This window comes from Planococcus citri, chromosome 4, assembly GCF_950023065.1.
Source record: "Planococcus citri chromosome 4, ihPlaCitr1.1, whole genome shotgun sequence".
NCBI classification, from domain to species: Eukaryota; Metazoa; Arthropoda; class Insecta; order Hemiptera; family Pseudococcidae; genus Planococcus; species Planococcus citri.
This window is the reverse complement of record NC_088680.1, coordinates 29,513,499-29,535,125: the sequence shown is the minus strand read 5'-3', so window position 1 is coordinate 29,535,125 and position 21,627 is coordinate 29,513,499. Positions and strand designations below refer to the sequence as shown.

Sequence of the window (21,627 nt, the reverse complement as noted above, 5' to 3'; positions counted from 1 at the left end):
TATGTATGTATCTTTTCAAAGTAACGGTTTCGTATTGAATATATGTATTATTACCTTTCTGTCATGTCAACGAATATGTTATTATACGCCCTGAGAAAAGATGTCTCGTAGTTTTTATTACAAAATACTTCTTAAATGGTAATAAAATGCTCACAAAGTACCCGGTACATTCTCATAAATAAAAGTTGCCCATCTATTCGTATACAATTTTTAGTGGAATGTGAATAATTATTACTTAGTACCTAGCTACCTACCTATGTATGAAAGATGAAGAGTAGTATTATTAATAATTTCGAATGGTATTGCACTAAAATACTGCAGTCCAATTTTTCAACAATAATTAAGTTGAATTATATTATCTATGGTCCAATTTAATTTAATTTCGCACGTGTTCAAGCAATGCATACAATTACAAAATGTAACAGGCCAACCGTTTGTCAGCTTATCTATCACATTCCGAATAAAAAATAAATAAAAATGACCACAATGGCCTTGATGAGGCAAACTAAAGTTCATTTTCCATTTTTTTTTCAACATTCGATTTGACGATTTGTATATTTTTGATATTTTTCAATTTCAAGATACGTTCATGTGTATGATTTAACATCGCGGAATGGATAATTTCGCAGCTAGTCACCACACTTTAGTATCGCTTGCTACAAATAAAATAAGCACATAACCATCGATATTACACTAATATCGATGCACATAACTGAATTTTCCCTTACATTCCAATAAATTTTCACGTTTCGTTATTCAGTTTATAATGGAAAAACAAGACAATAAAAAGAACGAAAAAAAAATAGAATTGAAAACATACATATTAAAGAGTAAAAAATCGCAAATTAAATCCGTTTAACTCGTCAACTTTGAAAACTAACATCACTTTGATTCCGATCTACGTGATCAATGTGATCATTCATTAATTGAAACACATCTCGCAATTTATCACGGAGCTCAGGATCGGAATAATCATCAGGTAAGAGCAAAGAACGATCGTAGATAATTTTCGCAAGTTCTCGAATTTTTGAACTCGAAGGGGAACTTTCAGTCAAATCAAATGTTTCAGTCGGTGAGTATTCCATCTCAAAATCATCATCACAAGCCACACATTCAATTTCAATTACTTCAGGGCTTTGCACATAAACTTCATTTATAGGAATAGGAACATTCAACGGCGTAGACTCTATTGGTATATTGTACGACTGGAAATCTTTCTTCTGAACATTCAACGGAGTAGACTCTATTGTTATACTGTACGACTGGAAATCTTTCTTCTGAACATTCAACGCTGACGACTCTACTGGTATGCTGGACGACTGACGATCTTTCTTCGTCTTTTCACTGGGTCGATTTTTTTGTTGTACAATTCTGATTTTCGAATCTACCTTCTCTTCACAGATGGACGCATGAGACGTGTACTTCATGACGTGATTTTGTATGGTTTTTTTCGATGGCCAGTAAGCTCGAGCCGAATTGTTCACATCTCCTATGTTTTCCTTTACCCATTTGTTCAAGAGTATTTTGATAGTTTCGATATTTGTAATACCACTTTCGACTAGATTACGGATTTCGTTTTTCAATGCCGGATCTATGCGTTGCATCGTAAAGCTTGTCCACACCGAATGACAATGAACTGTTGCAGTACTGAATGAAATGCGATACAGAATTTCAGTAAGAACTGTTGCGGGGTTGCTGTCTAGTGTCTCTTTCAGACGTTTCATCACCTGCAAATCAGTGTAACATTTCATTTATCTCGTTAATGTTCTATACATTAAAGCAAAATCAGGACGACAAAAAAAAAAAAATTCATGTTGAAACATACCAACGATTTTTCATATTTTGCATCTTTATTTCCTTTGATACTGTACTCCGGGAACGTCTTTATGACGATGACTCTCATAGAAGCGTTACAGCCGACTTTCATGCTTGGTTGTCTCTTCCTCGTTCGTACATTTTTAACTTGTTGCGGTTCCGAATTATCCATAGAATTGTTTTGCTGCGGAAAATATACAACCACATTCAAATATTATTCATAGATTGTAATCGAAATAAAGGGCAAATACTCGAATCATCGCATGCATAAAAGTAAAACAACAACGTGAATTATCAATTGTAAGTACTTGAAGTACTGGAACCGTTGATCTTCTCTTCGACTTGCTGGGTCTATTGGCATAATATCTCGGCCCATTGGTACAATGCAGTGATGATGTTTTCACAATTAAAAACGGCGTATTGAAATACGGAATTAGAACAGAATGCCATAAAATCCTACGTGGATCTTTGCTGTCTGAAAAATCAATCGTTTGAAATGAGAATAATTCAACGATAGAAAGTCGATGATAACAAAAATAAAACGGCAATAGATTACGTACAGTCAGAGTCTCGAACAGTAAACGTCATTCCATTTAGTGTGAGTAAATTTTGTAATTTGGGATAATTTTCTTCTGTCAAAACGAGATTGTATTTGTCTTCACTTTTCGTCAATTCCTTACATATGTTTTTCAAACTTTTTTCAAATTCTTCCGACGAAGACATTTTTAATACAAGTGGAACAGAAATTAAGTCATTTGAAACAAAACTTTCGCGATGCTTTCAAACTCAACGTCTTGAAACCTTCAAATTCAAAATTGTAAAGTTCAAAAATCACTTATCATTTTTTTAAAAACTTTTTATCAAAAAAAAAAAAAAATTCAAAACAAAACAAGAGTTGAGAATCGAATCAAATAAAATCGAACGACTGATTCGATTCCCGAATCGCATTCGAAGAATCGAATCTCGCGAACTGTTTTGTAAATTTTTGGTAGGGTACTGAAATAGGGGGTATGCTGATAGGCCGGCCATCTTTGTTCAACGAAACAAAGTTTTCGGGTGGAAACGTCGGGGGGGAAATGTTGATTTTCTAAATTCACATTTCCCCTCCGACGTTTCCACCTGAAAACTTTGTTTCGTTGAACAAAGATGGCCGGCCTATCAGCATACCCCTTATTTCAGTACCCTAATTTTTGGTAAAAATCCGTAAATGAAAATTGGCTTTGTTTTGTTTATAATTAAACATTCGCAGTATGTCGTGTTGTGTATGTTTGGTAATTATGTGATAAATGTTGCAATATTCGTTTAACACCGTGTTCAAACATTTAATTCATTAATAACTAGAGTAAGTAATTCATACGCTCAACTATTTCACATCTCATTCCTCGCGAAGCAAACATTTCGTTGATATGCTGCCGGTTTGCGTTTACAAAATCGTAATGGCACGCCCAGGTTAAATATAAAATCCAAGATTTACTTTCGAAAATGATCTACATATTTCAGTAATTTTGATCTTTAAAGTAATCCTATCGAACTATCCATCCCTTTATTCACTTTTCACTCGTAAAATTACGTATTCCGGTGATTAAGTGTACGTTGAATTCAAAATGTAAACACTTCGTTGCAAAGTAGGTTAGAGGCTAAAACTGCTTGTAATTATTTGAAAATCGTATCAACTCGGTTGTTATTGCTTCAAAATCATCGAATCCTTCAACCTTGATCTTGAAAATACCTAGTTTATTAATTAGCATATGGATACTACTATTCCAACTACAACTAATTAACGATATTCTGTTACAGTTTAGAATGTTAGAAGAATACTCAGCTCTGCAGCATAAAACATTCACGGCTTGCTGTGTGTCACACAGTTGATGCCATTTGGTTACATTTATCCAGCATGGCTTCTTATATTGTTGAAGATATATATAATTGTCATAAAGTGAGTATAAATGTTTGAAATTTTTACACCACGCATTCCGTTATGGTTAATTTGTAACGGCTTCGTTGAAGCATTTATAAGAAAAATCTCGCCTTCGTGTATAATTTCTCATACGATTGCAAATACTAAACGCGACGTCATTGAGTAAATGTTTTTGAATTTCTTCATTGTTATCGTTAAGCTTGTGTTATTTTCCTCCAGTCATTTTATCGCATTCTATATCCGTGGTGGTGTTTTTCAGAGCTTTCGTATGTTCAGAATTTTTCTAATACAAATAATATGTTCGGGTTAGATAAATTGTATCAATATTTCGTCAGTTTACTCCTCTACACGAAGTACGTTTATGTTTACTTTGATGACTTTTCATCGGAATTTCCTTCCTACGAGACTTATCATCGACTCGTCGTCCTTTTGAACTATTACACGTACTAGGAGATCATTTAGAAAGGAATGGTCTTATCGGATCGGATCGTTTGTAATGTTTTTTCAAAGCTTATCGTACCGCCGTTGTTATCGCATTCGACACCTTTTGCATCGGTGTGGCGATTAGAGTACAGTTGTAAATCGTGCTTCGTACAAAGAATACTAAATTAACGGTGTCATGTCGATGATTACTGCCGGTGGCCCGGTATTCCGGTATGATTCCGGTTGATTTTCAATCGACGATATTTAGGTGAAAATTCGAATAGGTATAATTTCTACCTATCGTGCACGTTTTCAAGTGACTCATTTTAATTGTCTAGAGTAATTACGTCATTGATTAAGAGGCGCCGTGGAACGGTACTTACGATTATGATTAATTTCTTTAGTAAATATTGGAAATCGCAGATTAATACCATTCGTGTATTTAACTTATTCGTAATGTCATACGTTCAACGATTCGATTCGGTCAGTTGAATTTTTCAGCTCTTCAATTCACCAAAATATTGGAAATTTTTTGAAAACGAGCAAACTTTTCACGCATGCGCGCATAATTTTCATTTTTTTATTTTGAAAAACACTTTTTAAACCTGATACCCATCAACTGGCGGTCCATTGTGATCTTCATAGTCAAAGAATTTCGAAGTGATGTGTTTTAAATTGTAAACTCCTCCAGTCCTATAGTGTGTTTGGTTAAATATTTCGTTGCTTGTATCGAGAAATTGACCGGTGAGGATTTTGGATAGCGGCCAAATCGTGTTTTTAAAATTCTGCGAAATTTGTTTACAATTTTCGCGATTAAATTGCTCAGAAAAGTTTATTTTTTGAGTTGAACTTGGGGTGTTGACCTTATCGACTGGATTCCTACTGCCGCACGATCTAGAATAATTCGAAAATAATCTACTGAAAAAAAAGCAATACTATGGGGTATGTTATTTATTATTTTCGTTTAAAAATTAAATTTTTGATGCCCGAATGGAAATGTTATTTATTTTTAAAAAAAGAACAATATTTCAAAGAAAATTTTAAATCAAAATTGAACAAAAAAAAAAATTGAAAATGTGTGAATAATTTTTCGAGAAGACTACGATTTTTGGATACAGCAGAGTCTGAAACCCTCATGACTAAAAGTTCAGCTGCCTAAATTGATTTTTTGAGTTTTGGAAAAATGTTTAAAAATTTACGTGTGATCATTTTCGGCAATTTGCTGTTTAAAAAAGACATTGTTCTCGTAGAAATTGTAAAAACCGCCTACTCCTGTTACTAATATCAACTTCCCAAATCGAATTTCTCTATCTACGATCATTCTAAAACCTCCGGAGTGATTTTCGATTTTTTCAAAAATTTTTAAAATTTGTACAGAAAGCGTAAAAGTAGATTTTGGCAGCTGAAAATCAAATTGTGGTTCATTTTCGACCTATTCAACGAGTTTATCTAGATTTTGTTCGATTTTTTGACCAGCATGTTTTTAATGATAGATACTTGGAGAAGACTCCAACATGGCAGGATATGGTGAAATTACTGAAATTTGAATTCGGAGGGCCACGTTCAGAAAAAATGCAGCCATTCGTCCAAATTTCAAAAATTTCATACGAACGAAAACATTCAGATTTTTTTGATTTTCCACCTATTTTTTTATGCTAGTCATTGGTCAAGAAAATCAAACTTGAGGAGTCGATCTTGAAATTGAACTAAATGGGGGACAAACTCGTTGAGTAGGTCAAGAATAAGCCACAAACCGATTTTTAGCTGCCTAAATTAATTTCCACGCTTCTGAAGCTTCAGATTAGCTGGAAATAGCGCTTGGTAGAGTTGATTTTAATTCCAGAAATAATTTTCAAAGCTAAATCGCTGAAAATGGTCAATTTTGAATTTCCAAAAATTCGCTAAAAATCCAAAAATGAAGTTTATTTGGGCAGCTGAAATTATAGTCACGGGGTTTCGAACTGTGCTCTTTCCGAAAATCGAAGTAGGCACCTGGAAAAGTTCCTTTGTCAGAATAAATTTTTCAACGATAAAATAGAATTCAAGAGACTTTTTTAAATACAGGAAATTTTTTAAGATGAGCCCCCCTCCCATCCCTCTCCTTATCAATTCAAAATTCAAAAATCTATCGAAGATGTAAGAAATACTCGGCCACCGATATTTCCTAAAATTCTTCGAAACTCTTAGAATTTCTCAGCTGATTTGTACATTACTCATGTACACAAGCACGTGTGTTTGATAATAAACGAATGTTTTGAATTTTAAATTTATTTTAACGGTATTTTCTTGTTCTTTTTTCCATAACTCGCGTTGTGTACTCAAAATAATTTCGTGGGAGAGTTGCGAAGAAACTTCGAGTCGTTTTATGTGTGTAATTTTCTAATTGACGATTTTCTCCTTTTTTTTTGATTTTGCAGCAAATTATTAAACGGAAAAGACCAGGGCGAAGGAGCCGTACGAGAAATGATTAGATGGGGTGAAAGGATGACGAGGGGTGCAGCGTCTCTTTCTAGTGTGATGACCTCGTGCCGACACTCATCCGGTTCTTCCTTCAACTATATTCCAGAAAAGTAAGCTTACGATTGTGTTGAAATTATAGAAATATATATTTAGATGTACTCGGGAGTGATGATCGTGGCCAGGAATTGAGCCATCGATGTCTGTGATCATAAAAGGTGTCATGAAATTTTATTGAGAATTGATTTGGAGTCAGACTGGAAGAGAGGGAGTAGTTCGCTCTTTTTCCCAAAGTTGAAAAAATTGGATTTCGAAATGGAAAAATTTGGTGTCAGTTGAGAATTCTCAAAAACTTGACTTAATTGGAGTCAGACTGAAAGAGGGGGAGTAGTTCGCTCTCTTTCCTCCAAATTGGTAAAATTGGCTTTCAAAAATGAAAATTTGGTTTCAGTTGAGCGTTCTCAAAAACTTGACTTTTTTCGAAAATAAAATAGCAAGGAACTGTCAAAAATTCAAAAAAATTTCATTTTGAGTTCAAAAATGGGGGAAAATGAAATTTTAGTTTCAAAAATCCAATTTTTGATTCATTTTTGCCTGAGGTCCTTCTCATTCTTTCGTCTGTCGACTTATGGTTCCTTACTATACATTAATTGTTCGTATTTACGATTCTAATATTTATCTGTTATTTACAGAGTGAAATTCGGCGTCCCTTTAAAGCACGTTTGCGGCGATCATATTCCCGGAGCTTTGCTGGTAAGATCTTTAACCCTAAAATCGAATAATACGTCGAAAGGATATTCGTTTAAAAGATCTATTTGTTTCTTGTTCCGTACAGATATTGATTCTTAAATTGAATCGCGAAGGACCGTTCAAAAAAGACGTATTCCGAGCACCCGGTAACCAAGCCAGCGTCAAAGAGTTGATTAGTTTTTTACAAACTGGTACCATATTGAACATCGAACACTACTCCGTGTACACGGTGGCGTCGGTATTGAAGAAATTTCTCAGTAAAATACCAGGAGGTATATTCGGCGAAGAGATCGAAAAAGAGTTACTGCGAATTGCCAAAGAAACAGAAGATGAGACGGAAAGAGGTCAATTAATTCACGAGTAAGTGAACTTGTTCGTATGTACCTCTATGTCGTTTCTATAGGTGTTCTGTGTGTTGTTATCGTCTCAAAAATCAAACACTCGTATCGTGTCTTGTCTCGAATAAGGAGACTTTTCGTTAAACGCTGACTTGGGCAGATAAATATTAAAGTGTATCTTTTTCTCAATGGATACGTACGACCAGCGAAGGTTAATTTTTTCTTCGCGTATCGACCTTGTACACATTTTAGTGAAATTGTTAAAGAATGTAGGAGTTCATTGTCGTCGTGATTTTTCTCTCTTTTGGTTATTAAACTCGTTAAATCTAGCATCGTCGTTGTCGTTGTCGTCGTCGTCGTCGTCATCATTGTTGCCAAATCGAAGCGTACGGTATTTGGGAAAATGACCCCCGCCTGCCTTTCGTTGTGTCTTACTTTTACCCTGTTTGTCGTCACGATGGTTCTATAATTATGGAAATCTTAACGATTAATAATATAATAGCTAAGTCACGTTCGTCAGGTGTGTAATACTTCCGATAGGTCGTCTCAAATGTCACGTTTTTCGCAGCTAGAGGTATACGTATACACAGGTACCTGTACCTGTCCCGTAGTCTTCGTATTGTCAGACGGAATAAAACAAATGACTCAATAGAATTACCATGGCTAGGTCTTGGATCATATTTTCTAGGTTACGCGCGACCGAGCGACGCGACCGAGATTACTCTCTGATTGAAAGTACATATACAAACAAATATAAGACGTGATCGACGCAGGTATCGGTGAGTAAGGGTAAGACGAGGAGGAACGCGGCAATGTTCCGGGAAATTAATTAATTACAACAATGGTTCGGTGTTTTAATTTTTCCAACTAATTAATCCGCCGTAGTAAATACGAAAATAAACTTTCGAGCGTGTTTTTCGTCTTTTTCAGTCGCGAACGAATCGTCGTACAAATAGGATTAAGTAAATTATGCGAGAGATATTTTTCCCCCTATTTTATATGTATATGAGACAACGAGTTACAGTCTAATTTGCTGGTTGAACAAAGAGAGTAAAGAGGCGATGAATTGATAAATATTCGATTAATTGGTTCGTTGTTATTTTTTTCGTTTCATGTTGCCGACAAATTTTATGGATTAATGGCTTGGAAATGGGGGAATTTTTTTTAAATGTTGGCCAATATGAATTTGTTATTTACTACTTAATTATCGAAATCATTGTTTTTGAGTGATCTGAATCGAAAAGACATTCACCTGAAGAAAAAATTGAGAAAAATTCCCATCGAAGGTGTCTATTATATTATTTTGATTTTCACAATATTATTTCCTGAAAACAGGCTTTTACGAGAAAAATAGGTACTTATTTACAAAATGAATCCATACTGAATTTCCGTTTGAAAAAGTTCTTGCATTTTTTCAATTTACTCCTCTTTACCCCACAAACCACCCCTCGCAAAATATTGAGATGGGTTCGAAAAATGATGAGTAAATTATTGTCATTTTTGAGTTGAAATGTTCCCAACAAACTTCAATTTTCTGGGAAACCTGTGGATAGAGGGAAAGGGGCCGAAAAATGTCGTTTTAAAATACCGTTACTCGAGGGGAAAAAACTGATTTTTTGCGTTTACGTGAATGACGTCAAAACCTCTATTACTCGTGAGGAATGATTTGAAACGCTGAATCTCGTTGTATAATTGGTTTTTTGATTTTACTCCCTAAACGCAGCTCACATGTTCACAAATAGATGTTCTCAGAATAGGTACATTTTTCAAATCTACTAAAACCATTTTTGCATTTTACGTGAAAATTAAGTCCTTTGGGGAAAAATTGATAATGACTAAAGTAATAGAGTACTTTATGTATTTTCAATCGTGTTAACGTCATCACATTTCCGATGGAGGGAGGGGAGCAGGTAGACGTTTCGGAGGGCATTCATTATTTCATTCAGTTTTTGTGCTTACTTTTTGTTCATTTATTTTGCTTTTTTACATTTCAAGGTAAACCTATGATCTCTGGGGAAAAATTGATAATAAACAAAGTTATGGAAGAGTTGAATTCGGAATCACCAATGCGTCAACATATTTCTAATTGAACCGACGCACAGCGTCCAATGACTCAAATAAGATTTGTTTTTTTTTTTTGTTCAGGAAGGTGCCCTTGAGGTAGCACAGTTACCTACCCTCTCCAAAAGTTTCAAAAAATTAAAAATTCATTCTAAAAAATTTCCATTGAAAGTTGCGTGAGTTTTGGGTGGGTTATCGAGCTGTGCTTTCATCTTTGAGACCATTTCCGAAGTACACAGATCAAAATATGCTGTCAGAGTCTTACTGGGGAAGTATTTCAACTGGCAGAAAATTTTTCAAATCAGACGTAGCTAAACCGAAAAATCATTCAAAAATACATCACCTGCCAAAATTTCAGATGCTGAAGCAAGCTAAAGTGCATTTTTTTGATTTTTGGTTAATTTTTTGAAAAACAATTTTTGAGTCAAAATTGCAAAAAAGTCAAAACTTTATAAAAAAATGACTTAGAAAGCTGAAATTTGATATGCACCTTATTTTCGATCACCCGATCTGATGAGAAACGGTTTTGAACCGTTTTGAGCAGTTCTGGAGTCTCCAGCAGATTTTTAAAAAATGAAAGATTTCAGTGAACTTTTCTGGGAAACTAAAATTTCCAGAACATGGCTGAAATCTCCGGTACGATTTGAAACGGCGTGTTGAAATTAGGGTTTAAAGTAAATTTTTGCTTTCTAATTGCATTAGGTTGAGTTTTGTGGAAATTTAAATTTTTAAAAATTTGCTGCAGGCTCCAAAATGGCCCAAAACCGTTCATAATCGTTTTCAATTGACTCTGGGGTTCGAAAATGAAGAGCATTCCAAATTCTAGATTTCTGGGTCAATTTGGTAAAATTATGATTTTTTTTCACTTTTTTGCGGTAGGTATACCTACCTACTTTGATTTTCAAAAAATTCATCAAAAATCGAAAAATGCATTTTGCACCTGAAATTTTTACTGGAAATGTATTTTTGCATGCTCTTTCAAAATAAAGACCGAAAGTAAAAAACTTTAGGTTTTTTGAATAAAGCATCAGAATTTATTTGTTTTTGTCTTTCTGAGTCTGTTTTGAATGTCACCGATTGTAAACAGAACTAAAGGAAGCCAAGGAAGTGTAATTCAACTCTAAATGATTATCAAATTACTGTAGAAATGAACTGAAGAAGATTTAAGAAACACCCATCTACTTTTTGGTAGTTCAATTGGAAATTTTTCAGAATTCTGAATGAAATTCAGTCTCCTTCAAGAAGCTTTTAATTGATTTTTTCATTTCTTCTCAATTTGGGGGGGGGGGTGAAATTAATACGAAAACTGACTTGGAAGGTCAACAACCTTCAAATGTGAATTTTTTGGAAATTCCTTTGGCCCAAAATTACATTAAAAATGGGGATCTCAAGAAAGGGGAAAACAAAATGCGTACCTGGTTGAGCCCCTCTCCCTCTTCTAGATCCTTGATCCTTTTCTATTTTTTTTTTCGTGAAGAAAAATGAGAATTGGTTTTCAAAATTTTAGAAATATTTACCTAACCTATTTTCCCTTTGCTCTCTCCAAATGCAATCAAAGTAGATGTTTGTTTCGATTCATTTTTTAAGTGTGGAGAGTTTTTGTTATTATAAACATTTTTGGAGAACATAGCCGCTTTTTCTAGCTCTTTTTGGAGTAAATATTTTTTTTGAGATTTGATTCTCTAAAATATTATGCATGTATTGTAAATTGGGCGAATTTTTGCTATTTTCAAAAATTTCAGGGCACATGAACCCATCAAATGAGCTCTTAAGAGGTCAAAGTTGTATTCTGGGATTTGATTTTCGTCTGGTTTTAGGATCGAGATGTTGAAGCGTTGAAAAAAATGAGCAAAAATTATCTTGAATGCTAATTTTCAAAATTTCAGGTCGTTCGGACCCCTCTTCCTCCTCTTTCAGACTATATGTATTTATGTATATCACATATAGTTCTTCAAATACCCTCAAATAAGCCTAAATTAAGGCAACATCATTTCTCAACGCTCATCTGTGGCGAATTCTTATGTTTTGAGTTATGAAAAGCCAATGAGACCAAAATTTGTGTACGAATGATTTTTTCCCCATTTTGGATTCATTTTTTTGAACAGTTTGAAGTTTATAATTTTTCATTGAAATCTCGTAATTTTTTACAATCTGATTGTTCATTTCAAATCTTATCATTTTTTTTCGCAGCTTATTCACATCGCTTCCTGATCCAACTCAGAAATTACTGACGTTGATTTTCGGTACATTGTCCGCAATCGCTGTGAATTCGATAAACTCGAAATCCTATATGAATGCAACAGCATTGGGAGTATGCGTAGCACCAAGTTTCTTCGTCTCGTGTGGCGATCAAAGCAAAGTATCTTTGAATGATATTGAATCCTACAAGGTAAGACCCGAATTGATTTTCTCCCCTCAAATTTGAGATATCACTTGTATGTAAAATTTACATTCTAATGTTGTTTTTTTTCTGTGTGGTTTATCGTAGATTGCAATTTCATTGATAACATTCATCATCGAGCATTACGCCGATTACGACTTTTTCGACGCGAAACATTACGAATATTACGTAAATATCACCGGTAGACCAGCCAAATTGTCTGTAGCTGATGAAATGAAACATGACGATAAAGGTGAGTAAGATAACTGTACTCATTTTATTTTTAAAAATTTTTGATAGTTGATTGATAATTATTTCGTTATTTTCTTTTCTATTTTAGATGATTCCAAAGATTCGAATCTAGACGCCTGTGCTAGGCTATCGGTTAGTTTAGAAGGAAGTGGAGTATATGAGGTGAGTGATGAAGTTCTGAAAATTGAACAGAAAATTTAGAAAATCATGAACTATATTAGTTGGTTATTTTCAGAAATCGTTGAAATTATCGATGTGAATAAATTATAAGAAAAATTATGTATTTAAAAATGTATGCATTTGAGAGAAAATTTATCGTCGATGAAAAATTATCAAGAAATTTAATCATCTGTAAAAGGTGTTGAAATTTTGATCGAGGAATCGTTGAACTTGGCAAAACATATTTTAGCACTGAATATTGAAATTATAATTATATTTATGGTGACATTGTAAACGAAAAGAAATTTAATTTCGAGAAATTCAAGTTTGAAGTGAGTACCATGAAGCTTCTTCAAGTAGGAAAATGATGTTTGTATTTTAATTTTAAAATTGAAAAAATTTGTAGACTTGATCTATTATTTTTAAAAAAGGCGAAATTTGAAACTTTTTGAAACACACTTGAATATGGATTAGTCCGGTTTCATTTTTCAAATAATTTTCCCACCCCTCCCCTCCCCCTTCCTCCCTGATTGAATTCGTGAACATTTTCGCGTATCAAACGTTCCCATCTTGAATACTAATTTACGAAACGATTTATTTTCGCAGACTGGCGAAAGTACCCTGCTCGGTAACGGAGATCGTAAAGACGATATGGTCGAGGCATCCTTCAGCGCCAGTAGTTTACCTCAGGTGTGTACAAATCGTATATCAAACCCACCGGTGAGACGAGCTTTTATTATACATACTTTTTTTGTGGAGTTGTATTATTTTTTTTTCACGGATAGTTGTGTGTTTACGCGAGTTATTTTATTTTATTGTTTTCTCATTATCATTTTTGTTTTGGATTTATATTTTTTTACTTCACACGTATGACGTATTTTACGTACCTGTACTCCTTTTATCCTCGGTATTCGATCCTCTCCACGAACAACTGTGTTTTTTTACTCGCCAGCCAACGAGTAGAAAAATATTTGTGTCGCAGAGTTAACCTTTCTAATAATTGATGTTTGGATTTTTTTTTTCTCTTTTCGTAAAAATCATAGGTATACGAACGCCAAGTTGAGCGACTTAAAAGGCGTACAAACTGGTTCTTAAAATTGGATAATAACGAAGATAATGAAAACAGTAACGAAGGTTTGTGTTATGTGTACATTATAGCGCTAGGCATGTTTTAATTATTGTATTTTAATAACCTACTACTACTACTACTACTACGTACTACTACCTAATACTATATACGTTCAACTTCGTACTACTATACACGTTCTCTCCAACGAAACAACAACATTTTGGACGTGTTTCCAGGAGGTCATACACTTTTTCTTTTCTTTATTTACTATTTTTTTTCAAATTTTCAAATTTTTTTATCGTGGATAATGTGGGGTGTGAGGTCGCTGTTGATCGTCTTTTTGTGGAATGAATGATGCAACTTTGTTCGTTTTGGATCTGATTTAGTTAGTCTCTTTTTTATACAAATTTTCACCAATTCAAACAAAATCAGATACGATTTTTATTTCGGGTCCTGCAACTACTCTAAAATTTTCCCTGATGATAAGTAAGAGAATAAATAAGTTTCCAAAGCAATTTTTTACATGTTTTTTTTTCATTTTTTAATTGTTGCTAAAATATTTTAGAAACAAAGCCTCTTTAAAAAAATCAGACTGATGGTAGGAAATTTTTTGTTCTACAATTTGTTTTTATGTATTTTTCTGGGCACGAAAAAAATTTTTGAAATTTTTTTATTGCAAGAAATCGGTTTTGGGGGAAAACTAGGGGTCCTCAAAAAATACAAAAAATGGAAAAAAAATTCTGAAGATGAAATTTTCCAAATTTTTTTACAGTGAATCATTATTTATTTATTTTCTAGATATGTATTTTGAATTGCTTTTATCCTAGTGAGGAAAAAGGGCGAGAGTAATGAAAAATTGTCTTCAAGCTCAGGAAAAATTCTAATAAACTTCTACTCAAGTCCACCTGCATTTTAAACAAATATTGAAAATTTTTAAAGAAACTGTAACATGAAAAAAATTTCAATTTTTTCATTTTAAAGACGATGAATTGCGACTGAAACACTCCACACAAACGTTACTTCGAAGCTTACGCTTTTTGATTAATTTTTTTTTTTCTATTCTCAAGATCTTATTCTTCTTGTTTCAAGTACTACTTTTATTTTAGCTTTTACTAGCTTCTCGCTACGACTAGTGTCCTGTTTTTTTGTCGTTGGTGTGCGCGTGTGCATTGTTACGTCTTTTTTTTCTCATAGCTTTTTGATTCATATTTTTTTTTCGTTGTTTTTTTTGTACATGTTGTGTGTGTATGTATACGCGTAGCCGTTATTAATTGGAACGCTTCTTTGGCGAGCCGAAATAGCATACTGATGGACAAAACGGTGCAGATTTGGGCTGAGGAGAAAAATTTTATCGATGTGCCTTTCTTAAATTCCAATTCGATGGAAAGTTTTCGACGCGAAAATACCACGTTGGTTTGAAAGGTGTTGTGGGCTGAGCCAAGGTGAGTGTGCATTGTACAGTACACAAAATGGGTTCCCCGTCGCCCAGCAGTTTTTTTTTTTTGGTTTGCAAATGCAATAATTAAATCACCGAGACGGCGGAACTATGGTACATATCAATGCGTTGCGCACCTGTGACCTGTGGTACAGTTTGTTCGGCGACAGGTTAACAACACTGTTTATATTGGTTGCACGATGATGAAGGGGTTTTTTGGAAGACAAAAAAATGGTGAAAAAAACTACCAATTGCGGATGAACGAGGAATGATCGGACGATCGCGTGTGAAGTTTACAAATAATTACAAGTACCTACCAGCTTATATTGTCTGAGCCATTGAAAGGTTAGCTTATGCGCTGATTTTACGTTTTTTTGTTTTTTGTTTTGTTGAGCATGTTTTATTTAATCCGCTTAGCACTCGTAATGGTTAATATTGCACGTGGTATTCTCGCATGGAAGCTGCTAATTTGTTAATAATGCTGATATCATTACGAGTGGTTTTGGATTCATTGCTCGCTTAAATGTTGCTGGTTGCGTGATCGTTTTGGTGTAGGAGTTTTTGTTTTATATTATTGTCGTATGTGTTTGTGTAATTTTTGGTACATATTATAAATTGTCGAAATGAATTAACAAAATATAGGTTTGAATTGAATTTAAGGAGAGAGATAAAGGAAAGAAAGGTAGAGGAAAGGTAAGTACTGTGTTTTCTATGTGAGGAAAAGAATTACCTACGATTCTAAAAATATTGTGAAATTTTATTGGTTCCTAATTATGGATTAATTTTAGAACCACTGTCATTTCACTCCTCATTTTCCCTTCCCCGAGTTTAAGGAAGGGTATCAATATTTTTGCTCTTCTTAAATTCTTTGTTTGAATACCTTGCGTGAGAAAATTTCACGTTGTCGAAAAAAGTGCTCTGGATATTTTTAGAACTAGATTGGTTACCCTAAAATTGCTCGTTTACTTTTTTTGAAATTTTGGGCTTCAGCATCTTTCAGCAGTGTTTGTTTTCATTTTCGGGGTAAACCGTTATCAGATTCAGATCAAGAATCGGCATCTCAGAAAACTTATAATTCAACGTCCTTAATTAGATTTTTCAAAACTTCGGGCTCTAACCTCCTTTCTTCTAACTGGCTGTAGAGAGTTTCCTTTTGATTTTAGGGTAAAACTGGTTTCATAATCGGAATCAGTGCCCTCGAAAACATACATTTCGATACCCGTATTGATTTTTTCTATGGGTTGTGAAATTTTTTCGTCCCCCCTCCCCCTTTCTTCAAGGGTGAATTTTTCGAAAATACTCTAAAAAATGCTAACTTCCATACAAACTTTTCTTTAGGTATAATTCCACCGCAGACAATTTCATTTTCAAATATGGAAGCCATTTCCTCCAAAATTTCAATCTTGTAACGTAATCCTCCCCCTCACCCCCTCCACAATTTTAGCCAAATTTTGAGCGGAAAATTATAAATCATGTGACGTATCGTTTGTTATGTTTTTAACGGTGTAAATTTCGAATTTCAACTTACTTTTTCGATGCAAGACCCCTGGGGCTCACAATAAGGCCCCAAATTCCCCAAAAATTCAACAATTCGAGTGACCTATAGTTTGTTGAGTTTTCGGGGATGCGGATTTCGAATTTCAACTTACTTTTTCGATACAAGACCCCTAAGGCCCACAATGGACCTCAAAATTCCAAAAAATTGAAAAATTCGTGTGACCTATGGTTTATTGAGTTTTTAGGGGTGCTGATTTCGAATTTCTGCTTACTTTTTTGATACAAGCTCTCTGAGGCCCACAATAAGCCCCTAAATTTCAAAAAAACTGAAAAAAATCGTGTGACCTATGGTTTGTTGAGTTTTCAAAGATGCTGATTTCGAATTTCAACTTAATTTTTTGAAACGAGCCCTCTAAAGCCCACAATAAGCCTCAAAGTTCCAAAAAATTGAAAAATTCGAGTTCGTTGAGTTTTAAGAAATGCTGATTTCGAATTTCAACCTCCCCAATAAGTTCACAAAATTTGTAAAATTGAAAAATAATTGACAACCGTTTTTTTACCTTGCCAAGTGGAAAGAATTATTTATGAATTTCAAAATTCTGTCAATTATTTGGAATTAAAAAATTTTGGTTTTTATTTGTTTTTTGAATCGTTTTCAATTTTTGAAAATTCAAAAAATTTGAATTCATGTCAAAATTAAATTTTTAAAAAAGGGAATCAGTCAAGAAGTAAGTACCTCAGTTCAACACTCTCCATTTCAAAAATAACCATTTCTGAGTCGTTCTGGAGCCTTCAGCAAGTTTTTAATTTTCTCCAAGAATTTCTAACTCCTCTGAAAGGGTAAAAAGTGGTATTTTTCCAAGTCGACAGGATGTGTTGGCCCAACAGGCAATTTTTTGGCCCATTTAAAGAAATTTGAAATTCCTTGAAAAATTTTAAGATCTGCTGGAAGTTTCAAAATGACCCAAAAATTGTTGTTGAAAAGTTAAAATTAGACGATTATTCGCACCTGAAGAAAAATGTATAAAAACGTTAAAAATTCACCACAACAAAACTTTTTTTTGAATTTTCAAAAATTTTAAATGAATTGTCTTGTTTAAATCAAAATTATCACGTCGGTTTAAAAATGGTTCCCTTATTGTTACTTTGTTACTTTGGCTTGATCTAAGCATGAAATAAATTGTAAGTTTGGTTAAATCTCTCTTTTTTACCTCTACACCCCCCCCCCCCCCCGTCTATTTGGTCGGATTATATTGAACAGTTGGGAAATACTTCTGAAATTAGTCTTGATTATAATTATATTACTCAAATATAATATCTCTTAACACCAGATATCATTATTCAATAACAATCAAGCTTGCTAAATGAACGAATTCTTTTCTCACACTACAATTTATTATAGCTTTTAATCAATCACATTACAATTTTAAAACATTTACGTATAAATTCGCCATTATCGATGGCACATTATTCTAATCAATATCCGTTACTTGTTTCAGGAGAAAATCTGAGCGTCAGTTCAGAATCCCTTCCGAAGAAAGGCAGCCTACGTTCGAATTCCAAAAGCACCAAAAGATCGTTACGTAGGCGTAACACGTTCCGAGGAAGCGATAGATCGGATAGATCGACCACATCGATCGAGAATCTGGAAACGTAGTCATGTAGCCTACGAAGTCTTCAGCATTTTTATCGAAAATCCCAGCGTCGATCGAGTCTCGAAACTATTCCAGTGATGGATGAACTCGGTTCTCAAATGTTACCAACGCACGTTTCGATAACTTTCTCATACGTTTTGACGTAGCTCTCTTCTCCAGTGTTGCCAATTTAGCGGTTTTCAAGCTATTCCTAGCGATTTTGAACATAGAAAACCGCCAAAAAATGTCAATCTAGCGGCTAGCGGGAAGTCTAGCGTTTTTGACTTCATGGCCACTTTTACCATTTTAACTCACAAATTCAGCATTTCAGCTAAAAAATATTGAAGTTTTGAAGAAAAAAAATCAATGAAATTGAACTTTTGTAAAACCCATCCACTCAATTTCATCAATTCTTTGGTAATTTTTGAATGATTTCACTGTTTTTTAGTTTTTAGTTATTTTTGAACAGTTTTAAAATTTTAACAAATTGAATCTTCATCAGTTTTGTATTTTTTACATGACTTGAGGTTTTAAAAAAATGATGAAAATCTAGCGGGAAGTCTAGCGATTTTGCTATAGGGAATTTAGCGGTTTTTAGCGGTTTTTTAGGATCAATCTGGCGGGATTTTTCAATATGGCATTGGCAACACTGCTCTTCTCTTCTCTTGTTTGTTTTTTTATCTTTCTCCTCGCACCTAAAGATCTGAACGATGGGGTTCTGTATAGTTTTTTCTTCCTTTTTTTTTTGTATAAATACGCGCGTGTAGATCTGCGAAAAAAATTTAATCGACTGAATAAGATTTAAAATCGATACATTCCACTCGTATATAAAGATGTTTTAGAAACGTCGCGTTTATTATTAGCAAATGCGCATTTTCCCTCCTCAATTTCACGCACCTGTCACGTGCTAAAATGTATCGACGGTTTACATTTCGAGTTGTTTTCACATCGAGCTCCTCCTGTGTTTGCATCTGCTGTCATTTTATCCTATCTGGTACCTCATGTTGAGCCATTCCAAAGAAGTGATGACAATATCGTCGATTACTATTATGCATTTATCGATATCGTATATCCTTTCCTTTTTATTTTACGATCGGTGTTTATATAAGAACAAAACCCAGTTTTTCGTGTAATTTTTCTTTTTAATTTCTTCTCAAAAGTTGAGATTTATGTGTTTCGTTTAGACGTTTTTTTTTCATAATTTATTTCTCAAAAAGCACTATTTTTTCTCCTTTTTTTGTACATTTTTCTTCTATGTTTTGTAAATTACCTTGTAAGATAGATTTTTTATCTCATTATTTTTTTAAGTCACTGTGTTTTTTTTCTTCATTTTTTATCATTATTTTGATTCAATGTTGTATAATTTTGCGAGTTACCCAGTCATAAAACACTAGCAGATGGATTACTAAAGGGAAGATATTTTGCAAGTTGAGATGTCTTCGATCTGCTGTATTTTTCGATGGAATTTTTGTACGTTTCTGGCCGAGGTTTCTCGATGGTGCTCTCGTCTTGAGTATTTTTTAAGACTCGAACAGATTTTGCAGTATTCTCCTCCCCTTCCTCATATTGCTAATTTATAGACTGATCAAGTTATCGGAGTATTGGCGCTTGGCAGTCTTCCATAGGGTTTTTTTTCTGATCGATGATGATTTTTTTTCCTACGATGTGTTTGTGATGATGTCTCGAGATGTTAAGGAAGTCGACTCAGGGTTACAAAAAATACGAGACGTATTTCGAATACGACACGGCGTGATTTTCGAGACATCGCGTTACTGTGTATTATCAAATCAGGGTTTCGCGTTTTTCTTCCTCTTTTTTTTTCGTTTCAATTTTTTTTTCGATTGCGAAGAAATTCCGCTTTTCGAGCAGGGTTTTTTGAATATTGATTTGTAAATATTCTCAAATATGTATTGTTTCCTTATTATTTTTTTTTTCATTGTATTACTTTTACTGCCATTTATTTTTATCATTGTTTTTCGTTCATCAAAAAACAGTTTGAAAATGTAAAAAAAAATATTATATCAGTAGACTTAGTTCGTAATGGTAATTACGTTGACTGTGATAAGGTATTTTTTTAAAAATTTTATTTAATTGACAACTGTTTTACTTTCGCTTATTAAACAAGTCGATGTACTTTTTACCAAGGTTACCGCACGTGGAAAACTTCTTTTTTTTTTGCAAAACGCATTTTATGAAAATTGATTAAACCATAGGAAAATAATTACCATTTGACCAAAATATTTTGTTATTCTCTGAGAATAAGTATCGCATTTAATGGTTCGTTATTCTGTGTTGTAATAAAGCAAAACATTTTTTTTTTGTGTATGAGGGTTCTTCTTTTCTTGGTGTGTTTGTGTGAAGACATACTCAACGACTAGTCTACAAAAATTTAGTAATTAATTTATTGTACATAGGAAATGTATATGTGAAGTTTTTTTTCATCACTCGGTGTGTAAAAACAGCTTTTTCCTTTTTTTTTTGTACTTGGGTTTTTTGTTTTTGGTTTTTATTGTAAAAGAATTCTCACGTGTTTTATTAAAAGAAGAAAATTGATTATTCGATTGTATATGAAATTTTCAAAATGGATATGTCGATGTGTTAACGATAAGTTTTTTTTTCATAACTTCGTCAATTCTTATCTTTCAATTTTTACGCTGTATTTGTTTTTATTTTTTTCGTTTGTTTATAAATTTTATTGTATGGATTAAATTTGAAATGCTGCTTAATGTGTTGGAATTTTTTGCGTAATCATTTCACGAATCGAGACTGAAGGTGAGAGAAAGGGAGCATAAATTAATGAACAAAAGTCTGATCGAAAGCATTCCAATGAATTATTTGGGCTATTTGCCCTCCCCCTTTAGAAAAATGAGTGAAATTCAACAAAAAATTTCGAATCAGATGGAAGGGTCAAAGCGAAATCGAAAGAACATGCAAAAAATACCAAGAGTCAAAATTTCAGGTGCCAGAGTGCGTTTTTCGATTTTTGGTGAATTTTCAAAAATCAAATTTAGGCCAAAAATGAGAAAAAAATCAAAATTTTGCCACAGTGACATAGAAAGGGGAAATTCGGGATATACCATATTTTCGACACTCGTAAAATCGATTGGAAACGGTTTCGAATCGTTTTGAGCGATTCTGGAGCCTCTAGCAGATTTTTGATTCTAAAAATGTTCACAAAATTTCACCAAAATGAAAGTGAAGAGCCAAAATACGAGTTGAAATCACATCCATTCGACTCAATATGTTGAAATTAAGCTTCAGAGTGAATTTAGAATTTTCCAATTTCATTTGGTGATATTTTGTGGAAATTTCCAGCATCAAAAACCTGCTGGAGGCTTCAGCAGAACTGCTCAAAAGAAATCGTAACCGTTTTCAAACGATTTTTTGGATCGAAAACAGGGCATATGTCGAATTTCAGCTTTCTGGATCAGTTTGGTAA

The 21,627-nt window shown here is 33.7% G+C and overlaps 2 protein-coding genes across 9 annotated transcripts; one reads left to right on the top strand and one right to left on the bottom strand.

Moving 5' to 3' along the window:
• Positions 1-772: 772 nt before the first annotated feature.
• LOC135842484 (uncharacterized) lies at positions 773-2,685 on the bottom strand. Its single transcript, XM_065359964.1, has 4 exons — positions 2,376-2,685; positions 2,124-2,290; positions 1,826-1,999; positions 773-1,727 (listed from the first exon to the last, which is right to left on the bottom strand). The coding sequence occupies exons 1-4, from the start codon at positions 2,536-2,538 to the stop codon at positions 864-866; spliced, it is 1,368 nt and encodes a 455-aa protein (XP_065216036.1). The 5' UTR covers positions 2,539-2,685; the 3' UTR covers positions 773-863.
• Positions 2,686-2,997: 312 nt separating this feature from the next.
• On the top strand, positions 2,998-20,914 carry RhoGAP71E (Rho GTPase activating protein at 71E). Of its 8 annotated transcripts, XR_010558094.1 has the most exons (13): positions 2,998-3,157; positions 3,613-3,751; positions 6,574-6,726; positions 7,306-7,366; positions 7,449-7,723; positions 11,953-12,151; positions 12,251-12,395; positions 12,483-12,556; positions 13,160-13,243; positions 13,597-13,687; positions 14,884-15,064; positions 15,213-15,402; positions 18,054-18,218. XR_010558094.1 is itself a non-coding variant. In XM_065359602.1 (12 exons), the coding sequence occupies exons 2-11, from the start codon at positions 3,684-3,686 to the stop codon at positions 15,039-15,041; spliced, it is 1,308 nt and encodes a 435-aa protein (XP_065215674.1). In that variant the 5' UTR covers positions 2,998-3,157; positions 3,613-3,683; the 3' UTR covers positions 15,042-15,064; positions 18,054-18,218. The 8 variants fall into 8 exon arrangements, 7 of the variants coding, with proteins under 7 accessions (XP_065215674.1, XP_065215675.1, XP_065215672.1 ...); XM_065359602.1 differs by lacking the exon at positions 15,213-15,402; XM_065359603.1 differs by lacking the exon at positions 18,054-18,218 and having other exon boundaries at positions 15,213-15,403.
• Positions 20,915-21,627: the final 713 nt, after the last annotated feature.

What these genes read in the sequence shown, in the direction of transcription:
- RhoGAP71E (XM_065359600.1), top strand. Translation starts at nt 3,684, where the DNA reads ATGCCATTTGGTTACATTTATCCAGCATGGCTTCTTATATTGTTGAAG. An exon ending in AATGAAACATGACGATAAAG is followed by an intron (nt 12,396 to 12,482) that starts GTGAGTAAGATA and finishes TTTCTATTTTAG; the next exon opens with ATGATTCCAAAGATTCGAAT. An exon ending in GCGCCAGTAGTTTACCTCAG is followed by an intron (nt 13,244 to 13,596) that starts GTGTGTACAAAT and finishes TAAAAATCATAG; the next exon opens with GTATACGAACGCCAAGTTGA.
- LOC135842484 (XM_065359964.1), bottom strand. Translation starts at nt 2,538, where the DNA reads ATGTCTTCGTCGGAAGAATTTGAAAAAAGTTTGAAAAACATATGTAAG. An exon ending in CAACGGTTCCAGTACTTCAA is followed by an intron (nt 2,000 to 2,123) that starts GTACTTACAATT and finishes TATTTTCCGCAG; the next exon opens with CAAAACAATTCTATGGATAA. An exon ending in CAAAATATGAAAAATCGTTG is followed by an intron (nt 1,728 to 1,825) that starts GTATGTTTCAAC and finishes ACTGATTTGCAG; the next exon opens with GTGATGAAACGTCTGAAAGA.